Source organism: Chiloscyllium plagiosum, chromosome 38 (assembly GCF_004010195.1).
Source record: "Chiloscyllium plagiosum isolate BGI_BamShark_2017 chromosome 38, ASM401019v2, whole genome shotgun sequence".
Lineage (NCBI taxonomy): Eukaryota > Metazoa > Chordata > Chondrichthyes > Orectolobiformes > Hemiscylliidae > Chiloscyllium > Chiloscyllium plagiosum.
In genome coordinates, this window is record NC_057747.1 from 24,254,844 (window position 1) to 24,269,238 (window position 14,395).

Consider the following 14,395-nt stretch of genomic DNA (forward strand, 5'->3'; position numbering starts at 1 on the left):
TGGTGGTGGGGTCCGTTTGGAGGTAGCGGAAATGACGACGGATGATATGATGTATATGGAGGTTAGTGGAGTGGTAGGACCAGTGGGGTTCTGTCCTGGACTCATGCCTGAAACGTCGATTCTCCTGCTCCTTGGATGCTGCCTGACCTGCTGCGCTTTTCCAGCAACACATTTTCAGCTACATTTCTCTTCAAGTTGGGCTTTTGAAACGGGTGTCCATTGACCGACAGACAAAGCTGTTGTCTCAAGTTTCCCATGCAGCAGGTCAACACACACTTTCTCTTTGTACACAAGGAATACAAGGTTACTCTAGCACACTGGTTTAGTCAAAACCTGATGCAGGATTATTAAAAACAACAGAAAACACAAAACGTATGATGGACTAATGAGATTCTGAGCGCATGAGTGAAACAGCCAGAATACATCTTAATGATGTGATGTTTCATTTACCATGTGAGTTTATATTCTCCTTCAGCAATGTAGTACACATAACCGAATGTCAGTTAAATAGCAATTTAACTTCCGTGGAAGTTTATCACTTTTCTGGTTCTTAATGTTTTATTAATGGATAATCAAAATAGCAATGTAGCCACAAGGAATCTCTGCAGAGAGCTGCAGATCGATTTGGGGCAGGAGTGTTGAATGTTTTTGACTTCTCAGGTTGCACAGGTAAGAGCCAGGAAAACCTGGGTGTGCTGGGGTGGGGGGGCTGGTGGGGAGAAAATTAAAATCTGCATTTCTACAAATTTGCATCCATCTTAAGCTGTGGGCGCTCAGCAATTTGGTTGCTCTGATGTTAGGTTTGATCTGCACAAATAAGCATTTCCTTTTCGGAGCTCTGTTGAGAGTGGGCAAGCAAGAGAATTCAGGCATAAATATAATGAAAGCTGCCTTAGCTCCTGGGAATAGAAAGGAAACGCAATGAAAAAGGCACGCAATAATTTCATGAAGGACAAAAACGAAGGAGTGGGCCTCTTGATGATTCGAGGCTGTTTACAGGAATCAGGGTGTCCACAGCTGAGTGATTGTGGAGTGTAAGAGACACTCCAATTTTGCAAGAGGTCTTTTCCTTTGCCTGTGGAACAGCTCGGTCATTCCAAAACCGCACGGAGCCTCTGCATGACCTGTCTGCAGTGGAAATGATTCTCATTTGGACCCCATTTCTGCTCATTTACATTCAAATTTGGAAATCACAGGGTCTGGTATTTGCATTATTATAAATGGGCAGATAGCATCCCAGATCCAACCCTCCAACTCGGCACCGCCCTCTTGAATTGTTCTACCTGTCCATTTCCTTCCCACCTATCCACTCCACCCTCCACCTCCATCTACCTACCGCCTTCCTAGCTACCTTCCACTCAGCCCTACTCCAACCCTCCTATTTATCCCTCAGTCTCCTTCCTGACCTGCTGTGTGTTCCAGTGCCATACTCTTTGACTCTGTTCCCCAGCATCTGCAATCCTCACTTCCTCCTAGATAGAAAGATGTCCATGGATGTGTGTTATTTTAATCGAGGTCTGATATACACTGACAAAAGATCAATTAAGATGCAAATTTGCAGAAATGACAACTTCACTGCTTTAGAATAGTTATTTGGATCAATCTGTTTGGACAAGCTATAACACACATGTGGGGCAGGTGGGACTTGAACCAGGATCTCCTAGCTTAGAGATAGGGTCACCACTATGCCTCACAAGACCCTCTTTCACAAACAGTGCCCACCAGGGACAAAGTGAAGGAATCTGATCCTTCTTATTTTAATTAATCTGTTTGGACAAACTGTGACACACCCCTGAGGAACGTGGATCTCCAACAGGGATCTTCTGGGATCCACAAGGTACATGTCTGCAGCCAATCACCATTAGAGAATTCCCAGATACCTTTAACATGCTCAGGTCAGATTATCAACACCACAGCCTGTTACATTCCGCTTAGTTGTGATTAAGGACACAGCAGGCCAGGCAGAATCAGGAGGTGGAGAAGTCGACGTTTCAGGTGTAACCCTTCTCCAGCCTCCTGCCTGTCTACGTTGGATTCCAACATCTGCAGTTGTTTTGGTCTCTAATTGCAATTAAAACCTTTTCCCACAATGGATCAAATAGCCCCATCCGTACACTATAACTCTTCGGTGTTAGTGGTAGCGCTAGAGTGCCTCCCTCCATACTACAGGGTTCAAGTCCCAGAGGTCTCTGAACAGGTTGATTTAAATATACTAATTTGTGGCTTTATCCCATTGTTCACTCTCATACACACTCTGCCTCAGTTCCAGTTTCAGTGAAATGCCCAGCAACACAGCGATTTTCAAAAATGTTTAAGTCTATTTTCCTAATCAACCTGTTCAGAGACATCATTACATATCCCTGCAGCAGATGGGACTTGAACCCAGGCCTCCCAGTCCAGGGGTAAGGACACTACCAGTGCACCATAAGAGAGTCCCTAACAGGTCAGCTTCCAATTCCTACACAAGCAAAATTACTCAGACTCTCTGGCTATAACCTATAGCTGCCTGTAGTCATGCCACCAATTCTGCAAAGGTAGAGATACCAGCCGCACACCCTGGCAGAATGGAATGGACACCACCAGATGCGAAAAGAAGATGGGGGCTGACCAAAGCTGACCAGGCGATGTCCATTTGAGGAGGATGTTCAAGAGCAGGACACCACCTGGGCTGGAGCGAAAGTGACTGTGATGGACCAGGCCAGTGGTGGACCGTGCTGCCCATTGTCCTGTCCAGGTCTAGAGGAACTAGGGCCAAGTCACCCATCAATCATTCTTGGAGACCACTGCACTGCTATTGATAGCTGGAATTAAATCATACATGTATATTGTATTTAACTATACTCCATTCGTGGCATTTTTTACAAGCTGGTTTGAACCAGGAAATTGTTTCAAACATTCCACACTGCAGCTGTGAACAGTGTGGGTGGACCTTTCCCAGGCACTGAGCGATGTGGGCCGCGGTAGGAACATTGGGAATATTGGGAGGGTGGCAGGAAGGAGATTCTCGATGTCAAAAGTAAAATATTCTGTTTTCTAACTGGGTGTTTGAATGGCGAGACGAGATTCTCATGAAGTTAGGTGGCGAGACACTTGTTTGCAGCATTAACATCTCGCCATTACTTAATCTCACCGCATCAATATACATCTCCCGCCCGCCAGATAGAAACGAGACAGTGGTTAGCACTGCTGCCTCACGCAGCCGGGTGCAATTCCAACCTTGGGCAACCGTCTGTGTTGAGTTTTCACATTCTCCAGGTCTGTGTGGGTTTCTTCCCGCAGTCCAAAGATGTGCAGGTTTGGGTGAATTGGCCATGCTAAATTGCCCATTGTGTCCAGAGATGGGCAGGTGAGGTGGGTTAGCCATGGGAAATACAGAGTTATTGGGAATATGGTGGCCGGGTGGGGGTGGGGGGAGGGGGGGGGGTGGGGGGGCGGTAGTGGGTGGATCTAGTTCTTTGGAGTACAAGGTCAGACTCTATGGGCCATATTATATGAATTGCTTCAAATTGTTTAATCTGAAATACCAAGGGCTAAAGTGAAGCTGATTAAAATAACTTCACATGCAAGAGGTAGGAGTTGAGGCTTCCTTTAGTAAGTCCTTCACTCTATTAGACTGTACATGTTCATAAAGCTACAGAATCCGTGTAGATTTGATAGTGCAGATTTGCTTTCTGGGTTTGAGACCATTAGGAATAGGAGTAGGTCATTTGGTCCTCCAACCTGCTCCACCACTCAATAAAATTATTGCTGATTGGATACTCATGTTCACTTTCCTGCTCGTTCCTCATTACTCGAGTTCCCTAATGATCAAGAATCTATCTCAGGCTTAAATATACGTAAGGGCGCTGGGTTTGAAATGACTTGGAATGAATAGATTTGCATCTGACAAAATTCTGGGAACACACATTACTATGAGAAAGCGAGGACTGCAGATGCTGGAGACCAGAGTTGAAAAATGTGTGCTGGAAAAACGCAGCAGGCCAGGCAGCATCCGAGGAGCAGGAGAATCGACGTTCCGGGCATAAGTCCTTCTTCAGGAATGAAGGGCCAATGCCCGAAACGTCGATTCTCCTGCTCCTCGGATGATGTCTGGCCTGCTGTGTTTTTCCAGCACCCCATTTTTCAACACACATTAATATTCATCAATATTCATAATCTGAGATGCCAGACAGTTCAAGCAGACAGAGATATAGAAGTTTGGAACGGTGGCTTATATAAATCAGTTTGGAACCCAGAATTAGCTTTGGGTGCTCGAGACTAACTGATATTTGACTGGTTTTTAGAATCTCAGGGAATGTTAATGTTTATAATGAAGTGCTTCATGTTCTCATGTGAAAAGTGGCTCCTTTTCAGTGTCAGCACCCAGGGGAACGTCACCTTTGCGAGGGGTGGGGGAGAAACAGAGACTGCGTGGGGGGGTGAATAAAATCCAATTTGAGTGGAAATCCCACACATCTTTATGATCAAAGCTGTCAATGGGAGTACTCAGCCGAGACCCGTATTCCAAACTCAGAGCAATGTTTCATTACAGCGTTCTGTCATCCTCTCAGCTGGAGGTATATTATCTCTTTCTGAGTGATCTGAGCTGACAAGGTACGGGCAATGGGACTGAAGCCTTGCCAGCTTGCTTGCACCATGTCTGGCTCTGACACTCCTTAAAGAACCAAGGTTTCCTGTGCAAACATTAAAGAGGTTTGGAGCAACCTGAGAACTGGACAGTGGATTCTTGCTCAGTTGTATAAATCTTATGCTGTTGAAAGGAACATATCCTGGGCGGGAGTTGCCTGATTAAAAGTGTTAATGATAGCAAAAGGAAGGGTGGTATCTTGTGTCAGCTGTGGCTTGGGCCTGGCCTTAGAGGTCCTCAGGTTCATTTCCCAATCCAGCTGAAGAAATCCAGGTGGGCCAGTCCAGTGCAGCCCTGCACTGCCAGAGATATCGTCCTGTAGGTGTGACCACGTCTGCCCTTTCAGTGCAATGTCAACAATTCAGTGGCATTTGTCAAAATGGGTGGGGGGGATTCCTTCTTGGTGTATATACTTCCCTCTCAACATCAGAAAAAACAGATTTACCTGCTCGTTGCCACACTGATGTCTGTGGGAGCTTGCTGTGTGCTAACTGGTGGTTGCATTTGGTCTTATACAGAAATGACCACCCACTTCATTGGCTGTAATACATATTGGAACAGAATGGAACATTGTACAGTTGCAAAGCTTACTGTTTTAGGACAGCAGCTCATACATCATGATTCTCCAGAGGCAGTGAATGCTGAACTGTGCGTTGTTATAATGCAGGAACCCTGGATCTAGAAATGTTCATTCACGATCCAATAACAATCTGAAATTCACTCTCCTAGTCTCTCAGCCTCAGATGCTGCTTAACACCTGAAACAAACGCATAAATTGCTGGAGAAACGCAGCAGGTCTGGCAGTATCTGAACTGCCTCTTTCCTATTAAAAACTGTAAGAACTGCAGATGCTGTAAACTGAGTTCTCAGGAAGCCTCACCAGACCTGAAATGTTAACTCTGATTTCTCTCCACAGATGCTGTCAGACCTGCTGAGCTTTTCCAGCAATTTAGGTTTTGGTTCCTTTGCTATTGTCTCCTTACATGGATCAGTGTCAAATGTCTGACACTGCTTTGTGAAATACCCTGGGACATGTTACTACATGAAATGTGCTATATAAATGCAATTTGTTGTAGGCATCGTCACTTGATTGAACCTTCAGCCAATGCTGGATTTTCTGCCCAGTTTAAAAAGTAAACAGGCCAACAAATAATCCAGACTTAAATCTTTATAGCCTTTCATCCCTTTAAGGGATGTTTCTTTTGGAAGATTTACTGCGGCTAAATAAGTTAAATGATGTTTTCATTCCATGAAAACCTGGCATAATCAGCATTGTTGGGGAGCGGGTAAATTTAGCCCATGATCCACTCTGTTTTGAAAGTCAAATGGGAATGGGGTAGTTTTATCTCCAGTGTAGAAAGAAGTTGACATTGCCTCAGAGTTAGGGTTAGGGTCAGGGTCTGCTTTTGATTCTTGACCTACACCTCATCCTCTCCAACTCCATTTCAATCTAGCCCCCACCCCTCTCTGCTTAAGGGCTATGGGGAGAGTGCGGATAAGTGGAGTTGAAATACTCATCAGCCATGATTGAATGGTGGAGTGGACTCGATGGGCTGAATGGCCTTACTTCCACTCCTATGTCTTATGGTCCTAAATCAGAGCAAACAGCTTACTCTGATGGAGAACCTCAAAATTCTCTTTCTGCTCGAGTTTCACAGATCTCTTGGGGGCACATCCCATTCTGATCAATCTGAATAGAATCATTGAGGTCACATTCCACAACTTTCATTAGAATTGCAAACAATGATAGGGTGATGTTTAAGGTTAGGGTCAGGGTCAGGATTAGGGTGAGGGATAGGTTCAGGTTTAAGGTCAGGGTGAGGGATAGGGCCAGGGTTAGGGATAAATTTAAAGTTACGGATCGGGTTAGTGTCAGAGTTAGGGTTAGGGATAGGGATAGGGATAGGGATAGGGATAGGATCAGGGTTAGGGATAGATTTAAAGTTAGGGATAGGGTTAGGGTCAGAGTTAAGGTTAAGGATAGGGTTAGGGTTAAGGTCAGAGTAGGGATAGGTTTAGAGTTAGGGATAGGGTTAGGTGTCAGAGTTAGGGTTAGGGATAGGGTCAGAGTTAGGGATAGATTTAAAGTTAGGGATAGGGTTAGGGTCAGAGTTAGGGTTAAGGATAGGGTCAGGGTTAAGGTCAGGGTTAGTGATAGGTTCAGGGTTAGGGATAGGCTTAGGGTTAGGATCAGGGTCTGCTTTTGATTCTTGACCTGCACCTCATCCTCTCCCACTCCATTTCAATCTCGCCCCCACCCCTCTCTGTTTACCTTTCCTTGACTTTTGCTGCCTTTGCACTGTCCTGATGGGCTGTGTTTGTAAATTGTTCTTTTAATTAAAAACATGACTGACTTAGTAGTGGTTGGAAAAACAACGTTCAGGGGTGTATCACAGCATCGCTGTGCAAGAATTAAAAAATAAATAAATCCACCTTGCTCTGTGTGTAACATTTTACAACAAAATACTGATTTGTAATGGAGGAAGTGCCACTTTAAGTATTTAGTAAATACGGTGAGGGGAGAGGGGAGTGGGGGATGTTTCTGATAGGGTGGCTCAGTGGTTAGCACTGCTGCCTCACAGCGCGAGGGATCTGGGTTCGATTCCAGCCTTCGGTGACTGTCTGTGTGGAGTTTATGTATTCTCCTTGTGTCTGCTTGGGATTCCTCTGGGTGCTCCCGTTTCCTCCCACAGTCTAAAGATGTGCAGGTTAGGTAGGTTGGCCATGTTAAATTGCCCATAGTGTCCAGGGATGTGCGGGCTTGGTGGTTAGCCATGGGAAATACAGGGTTACAAGGATAGAGTAGGGAGGTAGGTTGCTGTTTGGTCGGTCTGTGTGGACTCAATGGGCCAAATGGCCTTCTTTCACACTGTCAAGATTCTATGAATGTATTCTATGTATATAACCTCATACGGATTAGAGGGAAGATCGCCTTCTCCCCCAGTGACAGGACGGATGTGAGGCCACTGGAAGGTGTACAGACGGGGTTCACCAGGATGTTGCCTGCTAGGGTTGAAAAGGCTAAGGGGGGACCTGTGAGAGATTATGAAGGTTATGGACAGAATGAATAGAAACTTGCTGTTCCCCTTAGTTGGAGGGCTAATAACGTGGGTAGACACCTTCAAAGTGAAAGGCAGGAGGTTTAGAGAAGATTTGAGGAAAACACTTTTCACCCAGAGGGTGGTCTGGGTCTGGAATGGACTGCCAGGGAGGGTAGTTGAGGTGGGAAACCTCACAATCTTTAAAAAAATACTTGGGTGAAGACATGAAGTGTTATGACATTCAAGATTATGGGCTTAGTGTGGGAAAGTGGGACTGGTGTAAATAGTAGCATACTTTGGATGGTATGGACTCAATGGGCCAAAGGGCCTTTTCTGTACTATATGTTTCTATGAATTTCTAATATTTTCATCATCAGTGCCTGTGAAATCTGGGTGGGGCAGGGGTCGGGAATAATCTGTGATTTTAAAAGGAAATTGGATGGAGGGCATGCATGGCATGACCTTCTGGGAGCATGGGATAGAATGGGGTAATGGGAGTGAATGGACTGTTCTATGAAAAGTGAGCATAGACGTGAGGGCTGAAAGGACTTGTGATCTGATCAAGATGTACAAATGTTTTCAAAAGACAAATGGCCTTTTGACTTCCCTCTAGGTTGCTGCTTGGAGACTAATCTCTGCTTCTGGAATGTTCCGTGGCCGTCCTGGAGGCTTGGCAACCCTGACACCCAGCTGACCAGCAGCAGCAGCAGCAGCAGCAGCTACAGACACCCAGACAGTGGCTGTACAGCTGAGCAACTCCGGAACATTCCATTCTGCAAGGCACCAGGGAGGGAAATCGACTCATAATGCTGACACTGAGATTGAGAAAGTATCACTCACTGTCAAAGTGTAAAATATAGACAGCGGTGAAAGGGTTCACAGTCGGGCGAGGAGCTTTCGTTTATGTGGGCTGGGTAGCAAGTTACAAAGGAGCTGGTGCAACTTTTATTCCAACTCCTCCCCACCAGTCTCCTGACCTACAAAGTGCATTCAAACAGAAGTTGCAGAACTCTGTCTGTTGCTGAGAGAGGTGTTGACAAGTGAGACTGAGTGTGTGGGAGAGAGAGAGAGCAGAGCAGAGCATCCAGCAACCCGAATGCAGTTCAGGTAAAAGCTACTATTCCGATCTTTTCTCCTTAACTTTTCCAGTCTGCGTGGAACCTCACTGTTTGTGTGTACAGCAGAAAGGGACCTCTTTATTGTATTAATTCCTTTTCATTACTGGCAGCGTAGTAAGTGACTGACTTTGTAAGACCTGCGCTGCCCAATTTGTCACCTTAGCTTCTCAATACCTTTCGCTCTGCTTCGCTTTTTGTGGAGCTGAAAGTTGCACAGAGTTCTTCAGCTGTGCCAGGAAGTTAGCCAACGGGGCAGATTGCAGGTGAAGTTTTGAAGATGGGAGGGAAACAATGAAAAAGGAAGGGAGTGCATTGATTTAGTGACTTTGACAACCCTTATTACATCTATGAGGTACTTTTACAGCTGACTAAGCACATCTGAAGTATGGGCACTGTTGTAACAAGTGAAAGCAGGTCGCCAACTTACACACTAAATATTCAACAAAGAGGAATCATTATGGTGCAGGGGGAGGCAATTTGGCTCATTGTGTCTGCACCAGCCCTCCAAATGAGCAATGTGACTTAGTACCATTCTCCTGCCTTTTCTCTGTAACCCTTACACATAACTTAAAGAGGAACAGTCATCCAGTGTCCAATAATGAGACCATGCAGCAGGACCTTGATCAGCTGAGGAAGTGGGCCAAGAAATGGCAAATGGAGTTTAATACAGATAAGTTTGAGTTCTCGCGTTTTGGAAAGTCACATCGAGGTAGAAGTTTCATGGTGAATCGTAGCGCGTTGAGGAAAGCAATGGAACATAGGGACCTTGGAGCTCAGGGGTTCACGATTCTCTGAAAGTGGAGTCCCAGGTAGACAGGACAGTGAAGAAGGCTTTTGGCACACTGGCCTTCATCAGTCAGGGCACTGAGTATAGAGGTTGGGAAGTTGTGTCGCTGTTGCACAGGATGTAGGTGAGGTCATACTTGGAGCATTGTGTACAGTTTCAGTCACCTTGCTATAGGAAAAATGTTGTTAAACTGGAAAGAGTGCAGAAAACATTTACAAGGATGTTGCCAGAACTCAACAGTCTGAGTTATGAGGGAAGGCTGGACAAACCAGGACTTTTTTCTTTACAGCGTAGAAGCCTGAAGGAGGGATCTTATAGAAGTATATAAGACCATGAGAGGCGTGGAAAGGTAAATGCACTCAGTCTTTTTTCCCATGGTTAGGGGATCGAGGACTAGAGGGCATCAGTTTGGGGTCAGAGGGGAAAGAATAAAAGGGAACCTGAGGGGCAACGTTTTTACACAGAGGGTGGTACGCATATGGAATGAGTTGCCAGTGGAAGTGGTTGAGGCGGGTACATTCACAACATTTAAAAGGCAGTTGGACAAATACATGGATAGGAAAGGATTAGAAGGATATGGGCCAAGTGCAGGGAAATGGGGTTAGCGTTAATGGACATTATGGTCGGCATGGACCGTTTGGGCCAAAGGGCCTGACTCCGTGCTGTAGGGATCTATGATTCTGTGTTTTAGTGACACTCTCAGGGATAATTATCACAGTCCAGCAGGAGGCCATTTGGCCCAACATGCACTGGTTCTATTCTCTAGTGCTAATCTCCATATCCCTGTACATCTTTATTATCCAGAAAAAATAAACATCCGATACCTTCAGGTTATTAGTCAGAAGGCTGGGGAAAACTTACCCCCTTTTAATTCCACTCGAGACAGCTGACATGGCCTCTGTTTAACATCAGTGAGTAGAATCCTTACAGTGTGGAAGCATGCCATTTGGACCATACTGACCCTCCAAAGAGCATCTCAGTCAGATCCACCCTATCCTCACATTTCCCATGGCCAATCCATCTAACCTACACATCGTTGGACGGTGGCAGGGAGCTGGAACACCTGCAGGAAATCACAGAGAGAATGTGGAGAACGTGCAAACTCCACACAGACAGTCACCTGAGGGTGGAACTGAACCTGGGGCCCCGTCGCTGTGAGGCAGCAGTGCTAGCCACTGAGCCACCGTGCTGATCCTGAAGAATGCCACCTTCAGCTGCCCCTCAGTACTGCATGGGTCTGGCAGTAGTCTGATTTTGTGCCCAGGCCTCTCAAGTAGACCTTGAACCCACTAGCACCTGACCTACAATATTACCGAGTCACAGATGACATTTAATGTAATCAGTCAAGCAGACTCAGACGGAGACTTCCTCATGGTAAGGCTGGGATGGTCTTCCGAATCTCCTGCGGGGATTATCATGGGAAGCTGAGAAACTTCCTGCAGAGGTTCCACCTCATTGCCTTCAAGACCTTCAGGATAACAGGCCGATGAGGGCAAAGACTATAGTTGCACTAAGGTGAGAATTCAAAATAACACAAGCTTTTAAAAGATTCAAACTTGGATCATTTTGGATATGAAGGTATGTGCTATCAGTTTAGATCAATGAATGATGACGCACACACCACAGCCTGATAAAACTGCTCAGTGGATATGGGCAATCCTTATCCATCAATTCCTCTCTGACAATTGCACTCTCAACCCCTGACTGTGTCAGCAAATGGCGAATATGGACTCCCCTAAATCTTCTTTCAGCCAAGGAAGGTGTTTAAAACAACTTGTTTGTGTGAATTCCTATTGAACCTGTTTGTCCTGAAGAAGTTCTGAAATCATTCCTGACTTGAAATGTTAACTCGGTTTCTCTCGCCACAAATGCACGCAAGTAGATAGGATAGTGAAGAAAGAGTTTGGTATGCTTTCCTTTATTGGTCAGAGTATTGAGTACAGGAGTTGGGAGGTCATGTTGCGGCTGTATAGGACATTGGTTAGGCCACTGTTGGAATACTGCGTGCAATTCTGGTCTTCTTCCTATCGGAAAGATGGTGTGAAACTTGAAAGGGTTCAGAAAAGATTTACAAGGATGTTGCCAGGGTTGGAGGATTTGAGCGACAGGGAGAGGCTGAACAGGCTGGGGCTGTTTTCCCTGGAGCATCGGAGGCTGAGGGGTGGCCTTATAGAGGTTTATAAAATCATGAGGGGCATGGATAGGGTAAATAGACCAAGTCTTTTCCCTGGGGTGGGGGAGTCCAGAAAACTAGAGGGCATAGATTTATGGTGAGAGGGGAAAGATATAAAAGAGTCCTAAGGGGCAACTTTTTCATGCAGAGGGTGGTACGTGTATGGAATGAGCTGCCAGAGGAAGTGGTGGAGGCTGGTACAATTACAACATTTAAGAGGCATTTGGATGGGTATATGAATAGGAAGGGTGTGGAGGGATATGGGCCAGGTGCTGGCAGGTGGGACTGGATTATGTTAGGATATCTGGTCAGCATGGACGGGTTGGACCGAAGGGTCTGTTTCCGTGCTGTACATCTCTATGACTCTTTGCTGCCTGACCTACTGAGTTTCTCCAGCACTTTCTGTCTTTGTTTGCGATTTCCGGCATCTGCATTATTTTGCTTTTAATTGACCCTTCTAGCTGTGGAATGGCAAATAGGTACACAAAAGCAGTTGTGGAACAGCTTACAAGACTGTTCCCATGTGGACAGACAGTGCAAGCAGCACTTAAGCATCTTGTATTCAGTAATTGCTTGTCAGGATTTCAACATTAAACACTCTCAATTGAATAGTGTGTTGAAGCTCTATTCTTTCGGCTGTTATTTCCTTCAATGTTCTCTTGCAGTACAGGAATGTAGGGCTTGAAATCATCATGTGGGATTATATCCAGTGATTAGTTGAATGCATCTGTCTGACGTTACTTTGGCAGATGCATTTAACTCATTTAGAATAAACTGGTGGGGTCCCTCACAATATAAACAAGGAATGGAGGAGGGAAGTGGATCTGAGCAAACTGGGAGAGGGGAGGGGGAACAGAGGTGATGGGGGGGTTGGTAAGAACCTAGTTGACCACAAGAAATATCCCCAGAGTAAAAAGCACATGATGAATTGTCAAAACTCTCTATAATCGCAGCAGGATATAAGTACCACAGGAGAACAAAACCCCAAACGTTTCCTAAACACTTGCATATTCTGTCCCAGTTTTTTGTGACAGTATTCCTTGTCCTTTCAACTGATATTTTGCCACCTCTGTCTCATGTGCACTCACTATCTATTGTTATCCCTTTCTTTCTGTCTGTCAAATATTTCACCTTCTGGTGCTTTATCCCATTGTGTTATTTATTTCCAGCTCCAATTCTTCACTGCCCATATCATGAGATGTTTCTCTTTTGCCTGCTCACACACATTCTTTACTTTTTTCTGAGGTTTTATCAGACTCAGATGTATTGCCTTTTATAGAAGCTAAGAGCAGGATTAGGCCATTCAGCCCTCCGAGCTTGCTCCCCCATTCATTATGATCATGGCTGATCATCCAACTCAATAAACTGTTCCCTCTTTAGCTCCAAGTGCTAGATCCAACTCCTTCCTGAAGACATGAAGTCTTTGGCCTCAACTGCATCAGTATTCCACAGGCTCACCACCCTCTGGATGAGGAGATTTCTCCTGATCTCATTCCACATGGTCAATCCCATATCACCCTTAGAGCTGTGACTCCCTTTCCCTTATCATCACTGTGAGTCTTTCATCTGTCATTGACTCATCACCTCATGTCCTTTTCCATTTTGCTAACGTGGCCTTTGCAGCATGTTGTGTATATTCTTCCACAGTCTTCCACTTGCTTCCATCGCCTTATTTTGAGACCTCGGTCTGCTCTGATCACTGAGGTAGTCACACACGCTCCAGCCCTTAAGAGTGAAAGCCTCTCTGATGTTCTCATCCTTCACTGAAATATAAATGGATGCATATCTATTTTGTTTTCGCTATTTCCAGTTTTGACTTAATTTTTGCCAGAAGGAGATAACAATCAGAAATTATTCCTGCTGTGGGATGCGCACCATGCTCTTGTTTCTAAACCATTGGTCTGCTATGACAATCTGTTTGATTTCTGTGAACATTTTACCAATAAGATGTTTCCTGCTGCAATGACAACCAGCCAAGGGTGAACATCTCCTCTCCGAGCTCAGCCAGCTGTAGAATTTCACCCCTAGCTGAGGCTGAACTTAACAACAAAACAAGGTCAACAGTGATTTCTAGTGCTCTCCATCTATAAGTGGAAGTTAACAAGACCTTCGTTAGATTCAGGGTAACTCCCACTCACGGAGCACAAGCCTAAATGGAGCCTTTCATAGAAATAAAGAGGCTGCAGAAAAAGGCTTTCAACGTTGCATCATTTTGGGGGCGATCCCAACTGGACAGTGGAAAAACTCTCTGGGTGGAAAACGCAGCACTCTGTGTGAAACAGGAAAGCCAATGTGTGCTAAGAAAGAGCCTTTGTAGACGAGAAAGGTTGACACACACACACTCCAGGCTGTAAACATTCATCTCCTGATCTTTGTTTTTATGGCATCCAAACTTGCCTGTCTCTCACACACAGACACACACACTCTCTCTCGCACACACAGATACACATACACACACACTCTCTCACACACACAGACACACACACACACAGACATACACACACTCTCTCGCACACACAGATACACATACACACACACTCTCTCACACACACAGACACACACACAGACATACACACACTCTCTCGCACACACAGATACACATACACACACACTCTCTCACACACACAGACACACACACACACTCACACA

General features: G+C 45.3%; 2 protein-coding genes across 4 annotated transcripts in view; one reads left to right on the forward strand and one right to left on the reverse strand.

The window, feature by feature from the left end:
- The window catches only part of cdh23 (cadherin-related 23), a 799,974-nt gene that overhangs the window by 263,648 nt on the left and 521,931 nt on the right, over positions 1–14,395 (reverse strand). The window lies entirely within an intron of this gene.
- Positions 8,661–14,395, forward strand: part of LOC122541926 (uncharacterized protein C10orf105-like) — a 27,219-nt gene continuing 21,484 nt past the window's right edge. For 2 of the 3 annotated variants that reach the window (XR_006309711.1, XR_006309710.1), the window contains exon 1: positions 8,703–8,775. Coding sequence is in view for 1 of the 3 variants with exons in the window: in XM_043679157.1 (XP_043535092.1) it covers positions 8,765–8,775 (11 nt within the window). In the remaining 2 variants the exon portion in view is untranslated. Of the gene's footprint in view, positions 8,776–14,395 lie in introns of all 3 variants that reach the window. The other variant, XM_043679157.1, reaches the window with a different exon arrangement.